Raw genomic sequence first — 18,344 nt, 5'->3', positions numbered from 1 at the left:
ATGAACTGAGAGCCAAAGGCAGATGTTTAACTGACTGAGCCACCCAGGCATATTATTTTTAATATTCCTTTCAGTTACCTTTGCAGTATAGAAGAGTGACAAGTTTTAAGAAGGGATTCTAAATGTAACCCAGTGAACATTTATGATATTTTATTATTTGGTAGTTGTATATCCTCAGATACAGTTTTTATGTGTTGCTTTCTCTACTACTTGTGTATTTTCTAACTGTAAGTTTAGAGAAAAGTCACTGTTTTAATTATTTAACTATTTTTGTGTCCCATTAGTTGTCACCATTGTATTTAATTTTATGAGCTGCTTCGAAAAGAAGAGTAATTTTTTTTTTTTTTTGCATAATAAATTTCATTGCCTCTACTCTTTGGAAAAAAATGTACTTAGTATTTATTTGTTTATTTATGTTTTTATGTAATGACCATTTGTAACATTTACCTTCCATATTAGTTTGCTATGGCTGCCATAATAGAAAGACACAGAACCTATGGCTTAAAGAAACTTATTTCCTCTCAATTTCTGGAGGCTGTAAGTCTAAGATCAAAATAGGCAGTTCTGATTTCTTCTTTCCCTGGCTTGCAGGTGGCCACCTTCTTGCTGTGTCCTCACCTGGTCATCCCTTGTTCTGTCTTTGTCTGTGTCTTAATCTCCTACAAAGACATCAAGTCATGTTGGATTAAGGTCCATCCATCCTGATCTCATTTTGACTTAATTACCACTTTAAAGGCTCTGTCTCCAAATAACCACATTTTGGGGGTTAGGACTTCATAGGAATTTTGGAAGATATATAACTTAGCCTGTAATAACATCTGATTGATCATTCATTCTTGGTAAGTGCTTACTGTGTACATGAGGCTTAAATTCATAAAGTGTACAAACACTAGTTAGTAGTTTTGTGTCCAGGATTTCTATGTATAGTTAAAGAAGATTTTCTGGTTTACTCATAGACTAAGCAAGGGTTTCTCATACTTTTTTTTTTAATTTTAAGATTTTAATTTATTTGTCAGAGAGGTAAGGAGAGAGAGCACAAAGAAGTTAAGAGGCGGGCAGAGGGAAAAGTAGACTCCCCACTGAGCAAGGAGGCTGATGTGGGACTCGATCTCAGGACCCTGGGATCATGAACTGAGCTGAAGGCAGTTCAGCTTAACCAACTGAGCCACCCAGGTTTCTCATACTTTTTGGTGATTGAACTGTTTCATGAAGTAGTCATGTGGCATAAGTTTTTTTTCCTTTTTCTGCCTTGTGAAAAGTTGAAAGATTGCTAATTATAAATGAATAACTATTGTAAGTAGTTAATTACAATTTGTAATAATACAGTCTTAGTTTCCTTTTAGTTTCTTTGAGAAGATTTTGCTTTGATATACTAAAATACAGTATGTAGTGATTTAAATTCTTGAGTAAGCATGGATGAAGCTTAATTGATATCTAAGTATAAAGTGGTGGCTTATCTGATTCCTCATAATGTTTTTCTCAGAAGTAGATTTATGTCTTTTGGTCTTGTTTAGGAGAACACGACATCTTATTCACACCTGAATAAAACATTATGAATGTTTTTACTATTAGCTTTACAGAGGTATGATTTGCATATAATAAATTATCCACCCAAAGGTGGTAATTAGATGTTTTGACAGGTATCTGTACCAGTGAAGTCACCACCACAGTGAAGAAGATACTGAACATTTCCACCATCTTATGAAATAAAGTTTTCTTACGTTCCTTGGCTCTCCATTTCTTCCTCTACTCCATGGCCCTGGGGTATGACTTATCTGCTTTCAGTCTCGATTAGTTTGCCTTTTCTGTAAGTTTAAATGAATTAAATCACGCTGTTTTGTGTCTGACTTCTTTCACTCAGAATAATGATTTTAAGAATTCATCCACTGTGTTGCATCTATCAGTAATTAGTTTTCATAGCTGGGTAGTATTCCAGTGTTTGGCTAAGTCACATTTTACCAATGGATATTTATATTTCTTCCAGTTTTTTACTATTACTAATAAAGCTGCTATGAATGTTCATGTAAGTTGTTATGTGGAAATATGTTTTTATTTCTCTGAGAAATGGAATCGACTGGGTCACATGATAGGCTTATGTTTAAATTTGTAAGAATCACCCAGTTTTCCAAAGAGAGTGTGTGTGTATGTGTGTGTTTTTGTTGTTCTTACAGTCCCACCAACAATATGTGCGAATTCTCATTTCTCTAGAGCCTTGGCAACATTTGTTATTGTCAGTCTCTTAATTTCAGTTCCTCCATTGGGTGTTAATGATATCTCATTTAATATGGATTTTCCTGATAGTTAATAATCTTAAGCGGGTTTTAATATGCTTACTGGTTTTCCTGATCTTTTGTGAAATGTCTTGACATATTTTAACCATTTTTTTTTTAGTAATCCCTTTAGCCAAGGTGGGGCTTGAACTTATAACTGAGATCAAGAACCACATGTTCCACTGAGCCAGCCAGGCACCACTTGACCATTTTTTTTTTTTAACCATTCATTTTTGATTGGCTTCTTTGTCTTCTTATAAATGAACCATTAATTGTTATATAATTGGTTTTTTAGATTGAACTTAAGACTTTACTTGTATTTACTTGTGTGTGTGTCCTCAATTCTGTTTTGTGTCATGTATCATCATCACATCAGTAAAGATGCATAACTGTTCCATCTCCCTTTTATAACCGCCTTTCCCTTTTTTGATCTTAATGTGCAGAAGCCACTGACCTTTCTCTGCTTCTATAATTTGTATTTATTTTTTTATTCCATAATTTATTATTTTGTTATTTCACAATTATTATATAAGTAGAATAATACAGTATTTAGCCTTTTAGAATTAACTTTTCTCACTCAGCATATTTCTGTGGAGATTAATCAGAGTTGTCTTATGTATCAATAGTTTATCTAACCTGATGAGTGGTATTCCATGCTGAACCATTCATCTGTGGATGGACATCTGGGTTTCCATTTTGGCTAATAGGGATGAAAGCAGCTATGAATTCCTGTGTGCAGGTTTTTGTGTATCAGTTTCCATTTCCCAGAGATAAATACCCAACAGTGAAATTACTTGGTTGTCCAAACTGCCAGAGTGGCTGTAACCCTTTAAGTTCCTACCAGCAGTAAATGAGTGATCCAGTTCCTCTCTGTTCTATCATTAGGTGTTGTTACTGTTTTTAAATTTAACTTAATCTTTTCTTTTTTTCTTTCGAGAGAGAGCATGTAAGAGTGGGTAGAGGGGCAGAAGGAGAGGGAGAGAGAATCTTAAGTAGGCTGCACACCCAGCGAAGAGCACAGTGCGGGGCTCAATCTTATGATCCTGAGATCATGACCTGAGTTGAAATTAAGAGTTGGTGCTTAACCAACTGTGAGCCACCCAGGTGCCCCATTTTTAAAAAATTTTAGATGAGAGCCATTCTGATATATATGTAGTTATATCTTGCTGTCGTTTTAATTTGTATTTCCCTAATAGGTAATGCAATTATCTTTTCATATGCCTTTCGCAATGTGTACCTCCTTTAGTGAATTGTTGATATCTGTATTAGTTTGCCAAGGCTGCCATCAGAGAATGCCACGAAACGGGTGGCTTGATTAACAGAAATTTATTTCTCACTGTTCTAGAAGCCAAATGTCTACCATCATACTGAAGGCAGGTTTGGTTTCTTCTCAGGCCTGTCTCCTTGGTGTACCATTGGCTGATATCTCTCTGCGTCCTCATGCTGTCCTATCATGTAGAATCCTGAAGTCCGACAGACTTCCCTCATTTTGTTTCTTTTCTCCCTTTTACTCCAAGCTGGCAGTGTCTCTGTGGTATAATCCCATCTCTCTCTCTGGCTTCTGCTCTGACACCTGCTTATATTCATGGGTTGGTACCCATGTAATCTTGGTGAAATAATTTTCTAGCCACACTTTTGAAAAAGGTCCGATGAAGAGTTCTTATATTTTGCAATATAGATAGGCTGAAAATTTTCCAAATCTTCAAGTTCTAGTTCTTTTTTTGCTTAACATTTCCTTCAGTTTATCTTTCTCACTTTTATCATAAGAAACAAGGAGAAACCAGGCTGTGCCTTTACTACTTTGCTTAGAAATCTTGTCTGCTAAATATCCAAGTTCATTACTTTTAACTTCCACTTTCCATACAACACTAGAAGAAAATTAGGAGACAAGTTCCTTCCACTTTATAACAAGGATTGCCTTTCTTCCAGTTTCTAATAACATGCTCCTCATTTCCATCTGAGATCTCATCACAATCACCTTTAACATCCATATTTCTACTAACACTCTCTTTAAGGCAATCTAGGCTTTTTTGTTTTTTGGTTTTTTTGTCTTAAATATGCACCTCCAAACTGTTCCAGCCTCTATCCATTACTTAATTCCAAAGCCACTTGCACATTTTTAGGTTTGTTATAGCAGCATTACATTTCTGGGTACTAAAATCTATTGGTTTGTTATGGCTGTCTTAACAAAATATAGACTGTGTAGTTTAAACAACAGAGATTTACTTCTCACAGTTTCTCACAGTTCTCCCAGGATACTGGAATTCCTGGTTTGATTACTCTTGAGGCCTCTGCTTGGCTTACATTTGATTGTCTCCTTTCTCTGTTCTCACATGGTCTTTTCTTTGTGGGTGTGCACCAGTGATGTCTCTCTCTCTCTTCTTAGGACAACATCATTTTACTGGATTAGAGGTCTACCCCTATGACCTTATTTAATTACTGATCTCTTTAAAGGCCCTAGTAAAGTCACCTTTGGGGTTAAGGAAACATAGTTTAATCCATAGTTTTGTCCCTTTTCTAATTGAAATTTTTTTGTTAACTGTTGAATTTTGAAATTTGAAATATAGTCTGGATATTAGTCCTTTATCGATTATGTGCAATATGTGCAATATGGTTGCAGATAGTTTTGCCAGTCTCTATTCTTTTTCTTCCTCTTAATGGGGAGAAAGAGTTTTAAATTTTGATGAGATCCAGTTTATTGGTGTTCCCTTTTATGGACTGTACTTTTGGTGTCAAGTGTGAGAACTCTTCGCCTAGCTATATAACTTTTAAAAATCTGTCCTTTCGTGTTGAAGGAAAAATGATTAGAGATTGCAAATTACAGATTTTCTTTAGCTAGGGGGAATATGTTGGGAGAATATGCTGGGAGAAGTTTCACTTAGGATAGGAGCAGATCAGTTGTGAGCAAAATAATTTGTTGTGGATTAGGGGGTGCCTGGATGGCTCAGTCAGGTTAAGTGTCTGCCTGTGCCTCTGCCTAGTGTTTGGCTCTTTGTTCAGTGGGGAGCCTGCTTCTCCCTCTCCCTCTGCCTTCCATTCCCCCAGCTTGTGGTCTGTCTGTCTCTCTCAAATAAAATCTTTAAAAAAGTGTTCTTATGTTTTTCTTTTTCTTTTTTTCAGTTTTTCTGTGTAAGGTAGTGATAGTTTTTGTTCTGCACTTTTAAGGATGTTTATATAGCAATTAGTTTTGGGAAATAGGAAGTGTCTATTTTATCTTACATGGTAGCATGGTCAGTCCAAATTGGAAACACAGAATATCCTTACTGAGTGCCCCAATCTCATTCTTCACCGTCACTGCATCACACTGATTTCAACTTGTAGGTAGTTCTTGCATCTATCCTACATTTTCATCCTTACTACTAACTAACTATTCTGGTTCATCACCTTGTCTTCTCATTCAAGTGTTAAAATTGGCTTTACATAATTCTTTGATTAGGGAGTATCAGGGATACTGAGTGTTTGCCCTCATGTTCAAGTTCTTTTTTTTTTATTTTTTAAAGATTTTATTCGTTTACCCGACAGACAGAGATCACAAGTAGGCAGAGAGGCAGTCAGAGAGAGAGAGGAGGAAGCAGGCTCCCCGCCGAGCAGAGAGCCCAGGACATGACCCGAGCCGAAGGCAGAGACTTTAACCCACTGAGCCACCCAGGCACCCCTCTTTTTTTTTTTTTTTTGACGGAGGAGAGGTAGGGATTAAAAAGGGATGGTTTGAGTGAGCCTTTCTTGATGAGTGTTCTTTCTTGAGAAAAGAAAATTCTTACTTTTTGGCTTATGAAAATATTTTAGTGGTAATTCAAGAATTTTTCTTTTTTCTTTTTGATGATTAATGCAGAGGAGATTTTTAGATGGGAGAATCTTTATGCCTATGTTCACATAGATATTTTACCCAGAACTGAGGTACAGTTTTATATTTTTGTATGATTGATGGGCTTCATTACAATGTAGCACTTCAATATTTGTAGAGTAGATGAAAATATATATTTAATTATATTTAAGAATGACGTTTTATAATATTCATTATTTCTAATTTTTTTTTAAAAAGACAGGGTTATTTATTTATTTATTTATTTTTATTTATATGACAGAGGTCACAAGTAGGCAGAGAGCCAGGCAGAGAGAGGGAAGCAGGCTCCCTGCTGAGCAGAGAGCCTGATGTGGGCCTCGATCCCAAAACCCTGAGATCATGACCTGAGCCAAAGGCAGAGGCTTAACCCTCTGAGCCACCCAGGCGCCCATTATTTCTAATTTTTAAGAACTGTATTTTAATAACTATATAATGTAAAAATTGAAATATGGAGGTTTTTTCTTATCTTTTATATAGGAATGAAGATCTAAAGCAAATGTTGGAAAGCAACAAAGACTCTGCTAAATTGGATGCTATGAAACGGATCGTTGGGGTAGGTAAAATAGATAATTTCAATTTTGGAAAAGGGACACGTAGTGATTATATTAAATATATGTTAAATAATATATTTAGTACCAAGACAAATACCTCATTTTCCCTTTATATTAACTTAGTATTTCCTGTCTAAAATGTTTTGGAAGAACTTTGGAGTGTCACAGTTCCAATACTTGAGTTTTGCTTTTTTTTTTTTTTTTTTTTCCAGAGCTTGAGTTTTAATTCTATCTTTTCTGTGTTCTAAGTTCCCCATCTCTAATATCAAAATTTTTCTCCTCTGAGATAGAAAGAGCTAATCATTTAAAGACAAAATAACATTATTTACAACATTTTGACTTCCTACTTGGAAGGAGTCTAGATTAGTGAAAGGATTTTCACTAATAGAGATAGAAAGAGCTAATCATTTTAAGGACAAAATAACATTATTTACAACATTTTGACTTCCTACTTGGAAGGAGTCTAGATTAGTGAAAGGATTTTCTTGTGTCATTTAATGGCCTAAAAATTGTGAGCAGTCTTCTGTGTTTCAAGTTCCCTTACTACCAATAACAATAACAATAACAAAAAAAGAACATAGAAGTTCTTTTTTTTTAAATTTTATTTATTTATTTGAGAGAAAGAGCACAAGCAGGGGTGGGAGCAGAGGGAGTGGGAGAAGCAGACTCCCCACAGAACAGGGAGCCCGATGCAGGGCTTGATCCCAGAACCCTGAGATCAGGGCCCAACCTAAAGGCAGATGTTTAACTGACTGAGTCACCCAGATGCCCTGTATCATAGAAGTTCTAATGAATATTAGTAAGTGTAAGACCATTAACCAGTTTTCAATTGTAATGTAAAATTTAAACAATTTACTAATAAGTTATTAGAGGAGTTCAGTTATCAGTAAGCTAAAAATATAATGCAGTTTTTAGTTGTATATACAATTTTTAATAAAATGTTTTTGCAGTTTGTATTGTATGCACACTTTTTTTTTTTGCATTCAAAGTGAAAACACTGTTTAATTCAGTGATTGTCTAATGCTAAAGAGTTTTGATTTTTCTCAGTGGAATTAAATTTATAAAACCTTTGTTTCTTATTGCTTCTGTGTTTTTTTTATCACTACCATTGTTGATTTTATTTCCCACATATTTTTATATAATGTCAAAATGTAATATACTTGTATAATTGCACAAATAAACTCGTATAATAAGGTGACAGCACAACTGAAATAGTATAATGTGACAACACAACTGAAACAATACTGTTTTCCAGAAGGAAATGCTACCAAATGAGACGTTGAAATCTCTTTTCTTTTTTTTTTTTAAAGGTTTTATTTATTTATTTGACAGAGATCACAAGTAGGCAGAGAGGCAGGCAGAGAGAGAGAGGAAGGGAAGCAGGCTCCCTGCTGAGCAGAGAGCCTGACATGGGGCTCGATCCCAGGACCCGAAGGCAGCAGCTTAACCCACTGAGCCACCCAGGAGCCCCTCCTTTCTTTTCTTTCTTTCTTTTTTTTTTTTTTAAAGATGTTATTTATTTATTTGATAGAGAGAGAGATCACAAGCAGGCAGAGAGGCAGGCAGAGAGAGAGGAGGAAGCAGGCTCCTTGCTGAGCAGAGAGCCCGACGCGGGCCTCGATCCCAGGACCCTGAGAACATGACCTGAGCCGAAGGCAGCGACTTAACCCACTGAGCCACCCAGGCGCCCCCTCCTTTCTTTTCTTACATATTAAATTCATATCACCTTTATGAAAGGTAATTATCAGTTTCAATATGTTGTGTTAAAAAATGACTTGTTATGAAAATCAGATTTATAAAAGTTAAGGACTAACTGCATCTGTAGAATTCCTGCAGGTTATTTGATTCTTAAATTCAGGTTTATGTCATTTGGTAATGTAGGGGACATGTTCAAGATTCTTTGTAAATTTTTCAGTTGTAACACTAAGCCGTATAAATAATTGCATTTCTGGACAAGTAGTTTTTGCTTTATATGGCTTTGATAACACACAGATTTCAGTTAACATAGTTGAGTTAAATAATACCAATCCCACAACAACATGGTTCAAATTTCAGTTATAGGGCTTATTAACAGAGTAATTGCATAATGTGCAAACTTCACCAGTAACTCTTAAGTTCACAACTCACTGTATAGATAACAAATATGCATCATGATCAGTGACCAGTTATGTCACTTCTTTCAAAATCTTTTATTGATTTGTCACTGTGTACATTACGTGGTTTATTTACAGACAGCAAAACATGTAGTTGTGTTCCTTCCTTGCTTCCCAGTGAGAAACTCACTTGACATTTTATAAAAATGGATAATGAGAGATTTGGTCAGCAAAGAAATAAAAGTGTTAATACTTGGGATGCCTGGGTGGTTCAGGCAGCATCTACCTCCATTCTACCGTTAGTTCAGGTCATGATCCCAGAGTCCTGGAATCGAACCCTGCTTCTCCCTCTGCCACCTGCTTCCCCTGCTTGTTCTCTCTCTCTGATAAATAAATAAAATCTTAAAAAACGAAAAAAGTGGTAACATTGGAAATGAAAATCAGGTAGAAAGTAAATGGAGTTATAGAGAAAGAGCCAAGAGTGGGAATGGTGAAACAGCAATTTTTTGAGAGACACTAATTTATGTAGCTGGAAGAATGTAGTAAAGGTGAGCTTTTCAACATACGTAAGGGAAATGGTTGTGATGAAAGGATGAAGATATGCCAGAGAAAGAAATGGTGCCAAAAAAACTTCACATTAGAGGAACTCTGGAAGATAATTTATAATATTGGAAGTGCCAAGGATTAAATGTTGGAAGGTGATACAAATTTGAACAGGAGTTTGGTAATTCACTAAAACATAGAAAAGATGCTTGCTCTGTATTTTACATGGTGAGAATAGAAAAACCCATTTCGGACTACACTTGCTATGTTAATTTCCAGTGTTTCTAATGTTCTAAATTGTACTAAATAAATGTTAGTTTAACTGTTTTTCAGCTTCCTATACATTATAACTGAGAGAGTTTTAATATTTTTATAAAAATTTTAAAAGTCAAAGATTGATTGCAAGAGTTATAATTGATTATCAGGATTGCTTTGGATGGTTTCAGCTCGGTCTCCTATAGGTTACAATCCCTTACTACCATATAAAGCAAGCACTGCTCTTAATTTCATTAAATTTTGGCTTTTACATTCCATGTAGGAAAAATTATTTCACTAAATCTGAGGATACTGTGGAAATTCCTAAATCTGGAAATGTGGCATTTGGTAATTTTTGAAATTACTCTTTTAAAGTGTTAAATCAACATTGATATTCTCATAATCTGGATTATAAAAAATGTAATTTAGGTATAAATAATGTATCATTAAGAAATGTAAAAAAAGAAATATAAATATAGTCCTATATGCCTAGTACTTAAAGACTGTCTCATTAAGAAGTTTGCATAAAGGTAAATTTCAAAATTTCTTTTTTTAAAGATTTTATTTATTTATTTGACAGAGAGAGAGCACAAGTAGGCAAAGAGGCAGGCAGAGAGAGAGAGAGAGAGAGAGGAGGAAGCAGGCTCCCTGCTGAGCAGAGAGCCCGATGCGGGACTCGATCCCAGGACCCTGAGATCACGACCTGAGCCGAAGGCAGCGGCCTAACCCACTGAGCCACCCAGGCACCCTCAAATTTTTTTTTTTTTAAGATTTTATTTGTTTATTTGACAGAGATCACAAGTAAACAGAGAGGCAGGCAGAGAGAGAGAGAGAGAGAGAGAGAGAGAGAGGGAAGCAGGCTCTCCGCCGAGCAGAGAGCCCAATGCAGGACTCGATCCCAGGACCCTGAGATCATGACCTGAGCCGAAGGCAGAGGCTTAACCCACTGAGCCACCCAGGCGCCCTCAAGTTTGTTTTTTTTAACTATAGAATGATCAGTAATTGAAAATTATTCTTTCACTTTGTATAATACCCTCAAGATCTATCCATTTTGTCACAAATGGCAGGATTCCTTCTTTCTCATTGCTGAATAGTACTCCATTACATCTATGTATCTATATCACCTTTATCCATTCATCTGTTGACAGATTCTTGGGTTGTTTCCATATCTTGGTTACTGTGAGCAGTGCTGCAGTGAACATGGGAATATAGATATCTCTGAGATAGCGATTTTATTTCCTTTGGATATATACTCTGAAATGGGGTTGCTGAATCATATGATAGTTCAATTTTTAATTTTTTGAGCAGCCTCCATACTGTTTTCCATAGTGGCCGTACCAATTTACATTGCTACCAATAGTAGAAAGGATCCCCTTTTCTCTACATCCTAGCCATCACTTGTTATCCCTTGTCTTCTAGGTGATGGTTGTTCTGAGAGGCTTGACAGTAATACCTTATTTTCAGTGTATACAATGTTATATGTCAGTTATATCTCAATAAGTGTGAAAGAAGTTATTCTTCATTATACAAGTGAATATATTATACAAGATGTAATTATATATAAATTTTTAAATAATATTGAGACATAAAAAGTGAAAGTTTCATCCTCTAGATAAAGTTTAGAACCAAATTTCCAAGTTCTGTTAAAAATTGTTTTTAAACTTTGATTAGGATAATATGGAATTAATATATTCCCTTCCCCTTCTAGCTTTCATCTCTCTTTCCCTGTCTTTAACATTATATTTATATTTTGTGGTTTTTATCATAGAGATCTTGTGCATTCCTTATTAGGTTCATTTCTGTGCATTTTTAAGTCTTGGTAGCCATTTTGAATGGTCTCCATTATATTTTTAACATTAATTATTAATAGTATATAGGAAAACAAATGACTTTTCTGTGTTGTGCATTATGTTTCTCAGTGAACTCTCTTCTTATCTCTAACAGTTTTTCAGTATTCTGTGCTTGGACTTTCTCGGTTGATAATTACATTGTCAGGGAGTTATGAGAGATTTATATTTTATTTTCAGATATTTTAAACTCATTTTCTTTTTTTTTATTTTTTTTTTTATTTTTTTTTTAAAGATTTTATTTATTTGACAGAGAGAAATCACAAGTAGGTAGAGAGGCAGGCAGAGAGAGAGAGGAGGAAGCAGGCTCCCTGCCGAGCAGAGAGCCCGATGCGGGACTCGATCCCAGGACCCTGAGATCATGACCTGAGCCGAAGGCAGCGGCTTAACCACTGAGCCACCCAGGCGCCCCTAAACTCATTTTCTATATGGAGAAAAAACCTACGGGGCTCTATATTGGAACTGCATTAACTCTATAGATCAATTTTGGGGAGAATTAACATTTTAACAGTATTTTGCTTTATGACTCATGATCATGGTTCTATTTCTTTACTTGTTTTGGTCATCTTTAATTTCTCTCATAGGTGTATTATAGTTTTTAGTGTTTAATTTTAAGTTCTACTTTTTTGTTACTGCTTTCTCAAAAAATGTGTTTTTGCATACTATTTATTGAGTAATACATTTCAATTTTCAGTAAGCAGTTATTGTTTGCTGTTTGCCTTTTTTTTTTTTAAGATTTTATATATTTGACAGAGATCACAAGTAGGCCGAGAGGCAGACAGAGAATGAGAGAGGAGGAAGCACGTTCTCCTCCGAGCAGAGAGCCTGATGCGGGGCTTGATCCCAGGACCCTGGGATAACGACCTGAGCCGAAGGCAGAGGCTTTAACCCACAAAGCCACCCAGGCGCCCCTGCTATTTGCCCTTTTATTAAGTAACTAACAGTTATTTTACTTAAAATATTTTCAGTGAGCTGTTAGAGCAATTATTCATTCACTTTTACTTTTGTCCAGCTTTTAATTTGATTTCTAGTTAATACCATATTCCTATGTGAAAGCTTTTAAAATCATTTAGAAATTTTTCTGTTCGTGTGTGTATATCATTTCCAAACATCTTTTGGCTAGAAATAGTTTCCTGGAGGTCAGTCAGTCAGAATTTGATATTGGCTTCAAAGTTACCTTATTTCCTTCCTTTCTTTCTTTGACAGAGAGAGAAATCACAAGTAGGCAGATTTAGGCAAAGAGAGAGGGAGAAGCAGGCTCCCTGCTGAGCAAAGAGCCCGATGTAGGGCATGATCCCAGGATTCTGGGATCATGATCTGAGCCGAAGGCAGAGGCTTAACCCACTGAGCCACCCAGGCATCCCAGACTTGTATTTTCTTAATGTAAATTTTAAATTTAAATTTCTCTTTATAATTTGTGTATCATGAGCCCTGAAAATGGGGTTTTGTCACTTTTTACAATTGCAGAGTAGTTTTCAGGTCTTTTCATCATAGTTAAAAACATTTAAAGATATCTGAATTTAATCTGCCAAAATTTTAAATGTTGGGTATTTAACCACATTATTTTCTAAAATATGTCAAAGTGCTGGCAATGCATATCTGTATCTTTCATAGTTGGTAGTCCTGTGATTCACTAGAGAATCTTTTCAGCAACATCTAACATTGAGAAACCATAATGATACAGTTTATTTCTTTGGTGATATCTGAGACTTAGAATCATGAAGCAATGTTTCCAGTGTTTCATGTATTAAGTAAAGTCTCATCTGTGCCACAACATTCTTCGGGAAGAAAAGCTGCCTACCTCAAAATCTTGTGGTCACTTATTACACAGCAGGACTCAAGTTGAAGCACTCATACATTATTTTTCTTAATATTTCTGAAAAATATGTGTCTAATGTTTATAGCACATGTCCATGTTTTATCCTTGCTTGGTGAAATGTAGTGGATCAAGGAGAATTCGAAATGTGTTGTTTCAGACAGTGAATTAGTAATAAGATTTTGTAGCTAAAATACTGATGAGTTGACAATCTGGAGTCCTTGGAGGAATGGAATATTTGTGTTGAAATCCCCAGTGTATTGAATCTTTGATGTATTTTCTTTTAGCAAGCATTAGAACTTGAAGGTCTTCCTCAGATTAGTTTACTTGGCTTTGTAGTTATAGGATAATGAGCAAATCTGAACCTTTCTTTGATGAGAGTCTTAAAATTCCTGTAGTTATTGTTTTATCTTATTTCATAGTCATACATGTTCCAGAGTATTTGGTTGGATATTACTGATCCTAAAAAAATTAAAAGTAGTTTCAGAGTTTTAGGTGTTTTTGTAAATATTTTTTTTTTTAAAGATTTATTTATTTGACAGAGAGAGGGGTCACAAGTAGGCAGAGAGACAGGCAGAGAGAGAGAGTGGGGGGAAGCAGGCTCCCTGCTGAGCAGAGAGCCTGATGCAGGACTTGATCCCAGGACCCTGAGATCATGACTCGAGCTAAAGGCAGCAGCTCAACCCACTGAGCCACCCAGGTGCCCTCTAAATATATTTTTAAAAGATCTTAAGCCATGGGGCGCCTGGGTGGCTTAGTCGGTTAAGCTGCTGCCTTTGGCTCAGGTCATGATCCAAGGGTTTTGGGATTGAGTCCCACATCGGGCTCCTTGTCCAGCAGGGAGCCTGCCACTTGACCTGCTTGTGCTCTCTCTATGATAAATAAATAAAATCTTAAAAAAAAAAGATCTTAAGCCAAAGATAAATGCTACATTATTATTGTTGGAAAAATGAGAAAATCCATATAAGAAGAAGAAACTAATGTATAATCTTTACTGTCTCCAGTTAATGTATAATAAACATACTAGTCTAAACCTTTCTGAGCATTGCTAATTCCACTCTTCATTCCTCTAACAAAAATGTTTCAGTTGTGTGTATACTTCAAGGATTCATCTTGTGGTTGATGCTGGCATCTTTTTGTTGTTTTGGGGTTAGAAATTGCTTAAAGGGTCAAGATTCTTCTGCCATGTTGTTAGTCATCAACACCAGTTCTATAAGTAGTAGTAATACATCTTAGTGAGTTTTCTTTCAATTTTTACTCCATTGTTACTTTCTGGGATGTAAATCAGGGACTAGTTCTTTTTCTATTTCTTCATTTATTCTTGAATGCTGATTTTTAAGAGTTGCCTTTGGGAAAGATCTATCTTTCTTGCTTCTCCCTCCCCTTACCTTCCCCTTTTCCTTTCTTTCCCTTCCCTTCCCCCTTCTGTTCCTTCCTTCTTTCCTTTTAAATTAGCCAGTATTTATACATTAAAACTGTTGAACTTTTAAAAATAAACCATAAAATTTAGAAAAGCGCAATTTCTCCTGTTTTTCTTCTTGACTTTAAAGAATTCATGTGGCTTTTTGGATCTAGATTATTATTATTTATAGAAGAACATGAACAGCATATGAAAGTCTGTTGTTGTAATGCACCGCATTAACAGAATGAAGGGGTAAAAAATCACATGATCATCTCAATTGATAGAGAAACAGAATTTGACAAAATTTAATAATCTTTCATGATAAAACACTCAACAGACAAGGACTAGAAGGGAACTGACCCAACATAATGCTACAGGCCATATATGAAAAACAACAGCTGCCATCATAGTTAGTGATGAAAGACTGAAAGCTTTTTTTCTTCAATAAAGACAAGGATGTTTGCTTTTGTCTTTTCTTTTGAATATAATATTGGAAGTTTTAGCAGAGCAGTTAGGCAAAAAGAAGAAATAAAAGTCATCCAAATAGCCAAGGAACTAAAAAGTGAACTAAAATTTCTTTGTTCACAGACAACATGATTTCCTATTTAGAAAAATAAATATTTTACCATAAACTTTAAAAATAAATGAATTTAGCCAAGTTGCAGCATAAAAAAGTCAATACATAAGAATTAGTTGCATCTATACACTAACAATGAACAGTCCGAGAAGGAAATTAAGGAAATAGTCCCATTTACAGTAGCTTCAAAAAGAATAAAATACTTGGGAATAAACTTACCAAGGGGGCAAAAGACTCATTCCTTGAAAATTATTAAACATTGCTGAAAGAAATTAGAGAAAATATAAATAAATGGAAAAATATCCTCTGTTCATGGATTGGAAGTCTTGGTATTTTTAAGATGTTAGTGTCAAAGTGAATATGTATTCAGTGTAATTCCCTTCAAATGCCCAGTGATTTTATTTGCAAAACCAGAATAATCTATCCTTAAATTCATACTGATCCTGAATAGCCAAAACATTCTTGAAAAATTTATAAGTTTCACACTTCCTGATTTGAAAACTTAATTCAAAGCTACAATAATCAGGGGCACCTGGGTGGCTTAGTGGGTTAAAGCCTCTGCCTTCGGCTCAGGTCATGATCCCAGGGTCCTGGGATCGAGCCCCGCATCAGGCTCTCTGCTCAGCAGGGAGCCTGCTTCTTCCTCTCTCTCTCTGCCTGTCTCTTTGCCTACTTGTGATCTCTCTCTGTTAAATAAATAAAATCTTAAAAAAAAAAGCTACAGTAAGCAAAACAGTGTGGTAATATGACAAAGACAGACCTGATAGAGCTTGCAGAAATAAACCCTTACATAATATGATCAAATGATGTTTATCAAGGGTGAGAGACCATTCAGTGGTGAAAGGATAGTCCTTAACAATTTAGAAATCTGGATATACACTTGCAAGAAAATGAATTTAGACCTCTGCCTCATTTTGCCTCATATATGCCTCATATATGCCTCACACATATATGTCTATGTATATACATATATATATATATATATATATATATATATATATATACTATAGTAAACACAAAATGAATTAAAGACCTAAATGGAAGAGCTAAAACTATCAGTCTTATCAATCTGTATCGATCTTATTAATTCTTTCAAAGAACCAGCTTCTAGTTTCATTAATGTGTTCTACTGTATTTCTGGTTTCTCATTAATTGATCTCTGCTCTAGTCTTAATTATTTCCCTTCTTTTGTGTGGGTTAGGTATAATTTGTTGATTCTCCAGATCTTTAGGTGTAAAGATAGTTTGTATATTTGGGATTTCTCTGTTTTTCTTTTCTTTTTCTTTTTTTTTTTTTTTTTTTTGAGTGAGGCTTGGATGGCTATGTTTTTCCCCCTTAGGACCGCTTTTGCCATATCCCATAGGTTTTTGGATCAATGTGTCTTCGTTATCATTGGTTTCCATGAATTGATTAAGTTCTTTGATTTCATGGTTGACCCCAACATTCTTAAGCAGGATGGTCTTTAGCTTCCAAGTGTTTGAATTCCTTCCAAACTTTTTCTTGTGATTGAATTCCAGTTTCACAGCATTGTGGTCTGAGAATATGCAAAGAATAATCTCAGTCTTTTGGTATCAGTTGAGACCTGATTTGTGACTCAATATGTGGTCTATTCTGGAGAATGTTCCCTGCACACTTGAAAAGATTGAGTGTTCTGTTGTTTTAGAGTGGAAAGTTCTGTATATATCTATGAGGTCCATCTGGTCCAGTGTATCATTCAAAGCTCTTTTTTCTTTGTTGATTTTCTGCTTAGTTGATCTGTTTGTTGCTAAGAGTGGAGTGTTAAGGTTTCCTGCAATTAATGTATTATTATCAATAGGTCTCTTTCTTTGGTTAACAGTTGGCTTATATAGTTGGCTGCTCCCGTGTAGGGTTCATAGATATTTACAATTGTTAGATCTTCTTGTTGCATAGACCCTTTAAGAATGATACAGTGTCCTTCTGTATCTCTAACCACAGTCTTTTCTAAAATCTAATTTGTCTTATATAAGAGTTGCTACACCAGCTTTCTTTTGAGGTCTGTTGGCATAAAAGATAGTTCTCCATCCCTTCACTTTCAGTCTGGATGTATCTTTAGGTTCAAAATGAGTCTCTTGTAGACAGCATTCAGATGGCTCCTGTCTTATCCAGTCTACAACCCTCTGCCATTTTATGGGAGCATTTAGGCCATTCATATTGAGAGTAATTGTTGACAGATAAGATTTTATTGTCATCATGTTGCATGTGAAGTCCTTATTTCTATGGATGATCTCTGTATGTCTCTGTTCGGTATATCTGTTGGGATCTTTCTCCTTCTGTAGAGCCCTCCCCTTAATATTTCTTGTAAGGCTAGCTTAGTGGTCACATATTCTTTCAGTCTCTGTCCTGGAAGCTTCTTACCTCTTATCAATTCTGAATGACAGCCTTACCAGATAAAGAATTCTTGGCTGCATATTCTTCTCATTTAGTACCCTGAATATGTCTTGCCAGCCCTTTTCAAGTCTCTGTGGACAGATCTGACATTATTCTGATGTTCCTTCCTCTGTTCATAAGGAATCTCTTCCCCCAACTGCCCTTAAAATGCTTTTCTTGGTTCTAAAATTTGTGAGTTTTACTATTACATGCCTAGGGGTTGATCTGCCCTCATCGATGTTGAGGGGTGTCCTTTCTGCCTCTAGGACACGATTACTTGTTTCTTCCCCAGATTAGGGAAGTTCTCAGCTACAATTTGCTCAAATATATCTTCTGGTCCTCTCTCTCTCCACCCCCTCAGGGATCCTGATAGTTCTGACATTGGAATGTTTCATGGCATCATTTATTTCTCTAATTCTGTTTTCATGGATTTTAAGCTATTTGTTCCAGGTCTCCTCCTGTTCCTTCTTTTCTCTCAGTTTGTCTTCAGGGTCACTAATTCGTTCTTCTGCCTCATTTCCCATAACTGTTAGAGTATCTAGATTAGATTGGATCTTACGATGCAATACAAAAATGATAGTATTTTTAAGCTCTGCCCGATGTGCTCCCACTTCTGCCCTTAATGAATCTATGTTGCCATTAATATTTTCCTGTAGCCTGACTATTGTCTTCATAGCTACTACCCTGAAGTCTATTTTTGACATCTTGTGTCAATCTATATCCATTAGATCTGCTGGAGAGGCCATTGTCTCTGGGTT

The 18,344-nt window shown here is 35.7% G+C and overlaps 1 protein-coding gene across 6 annotated transcripts in view; it reads left to right on the top strand.

The window, feature by feature from the left end:
* Nucleotides 1-18,344, top strand: part of AP3B1 (adaptor related protein complex 3 subunit beta 1) — a 352,698-nt gene that overhangs the window by 87,696 nt on the left and 246,658 nt on the right. For 4 of the 6 annotated variants that reach the window (XM_059175303.1, XM_059175305.1, XM_059175304.1 and 1 more), the window contains one exon: nucleotides 6,592-6,667. The exons of 1 other annotated variant lie outside the window; for it this stretch is intronic. In XM_059175303.1, the coding sequence (XP_059031286.1) occupies nucleotides 6,611-6,667 (57 nt within the window). In that variant the 5' untranslated portion in view covers nucleotides 6,592-6,610. Of the gene's footprint in view, nucleotides 1-1,738; nucleotides 1,765-6,591; nucleotides 6,668-18,344 lie in introns of those variants that run through there. One more of the 6 variants, XM_059175302.1, reaches the window with a different exon arrangement.

Source organism: Mustela lutreola, chromosome 5 (genome assembly GCF_030435805.1).
Source record: "Mustela lutreola isolate mMusLut2 chromosome 5, mMusLut2.pri, whole genome shotgun sequence".
NCBI classification, from domain to species: Eukaryota; Metazoa; Chordata; class Mammalia; order Carnivora; family Mustelidae; genus Mustela; species Mustela lutreola.
This window is presented reverse-complemented; position numbering and strand designations above follow the sequence as displayed.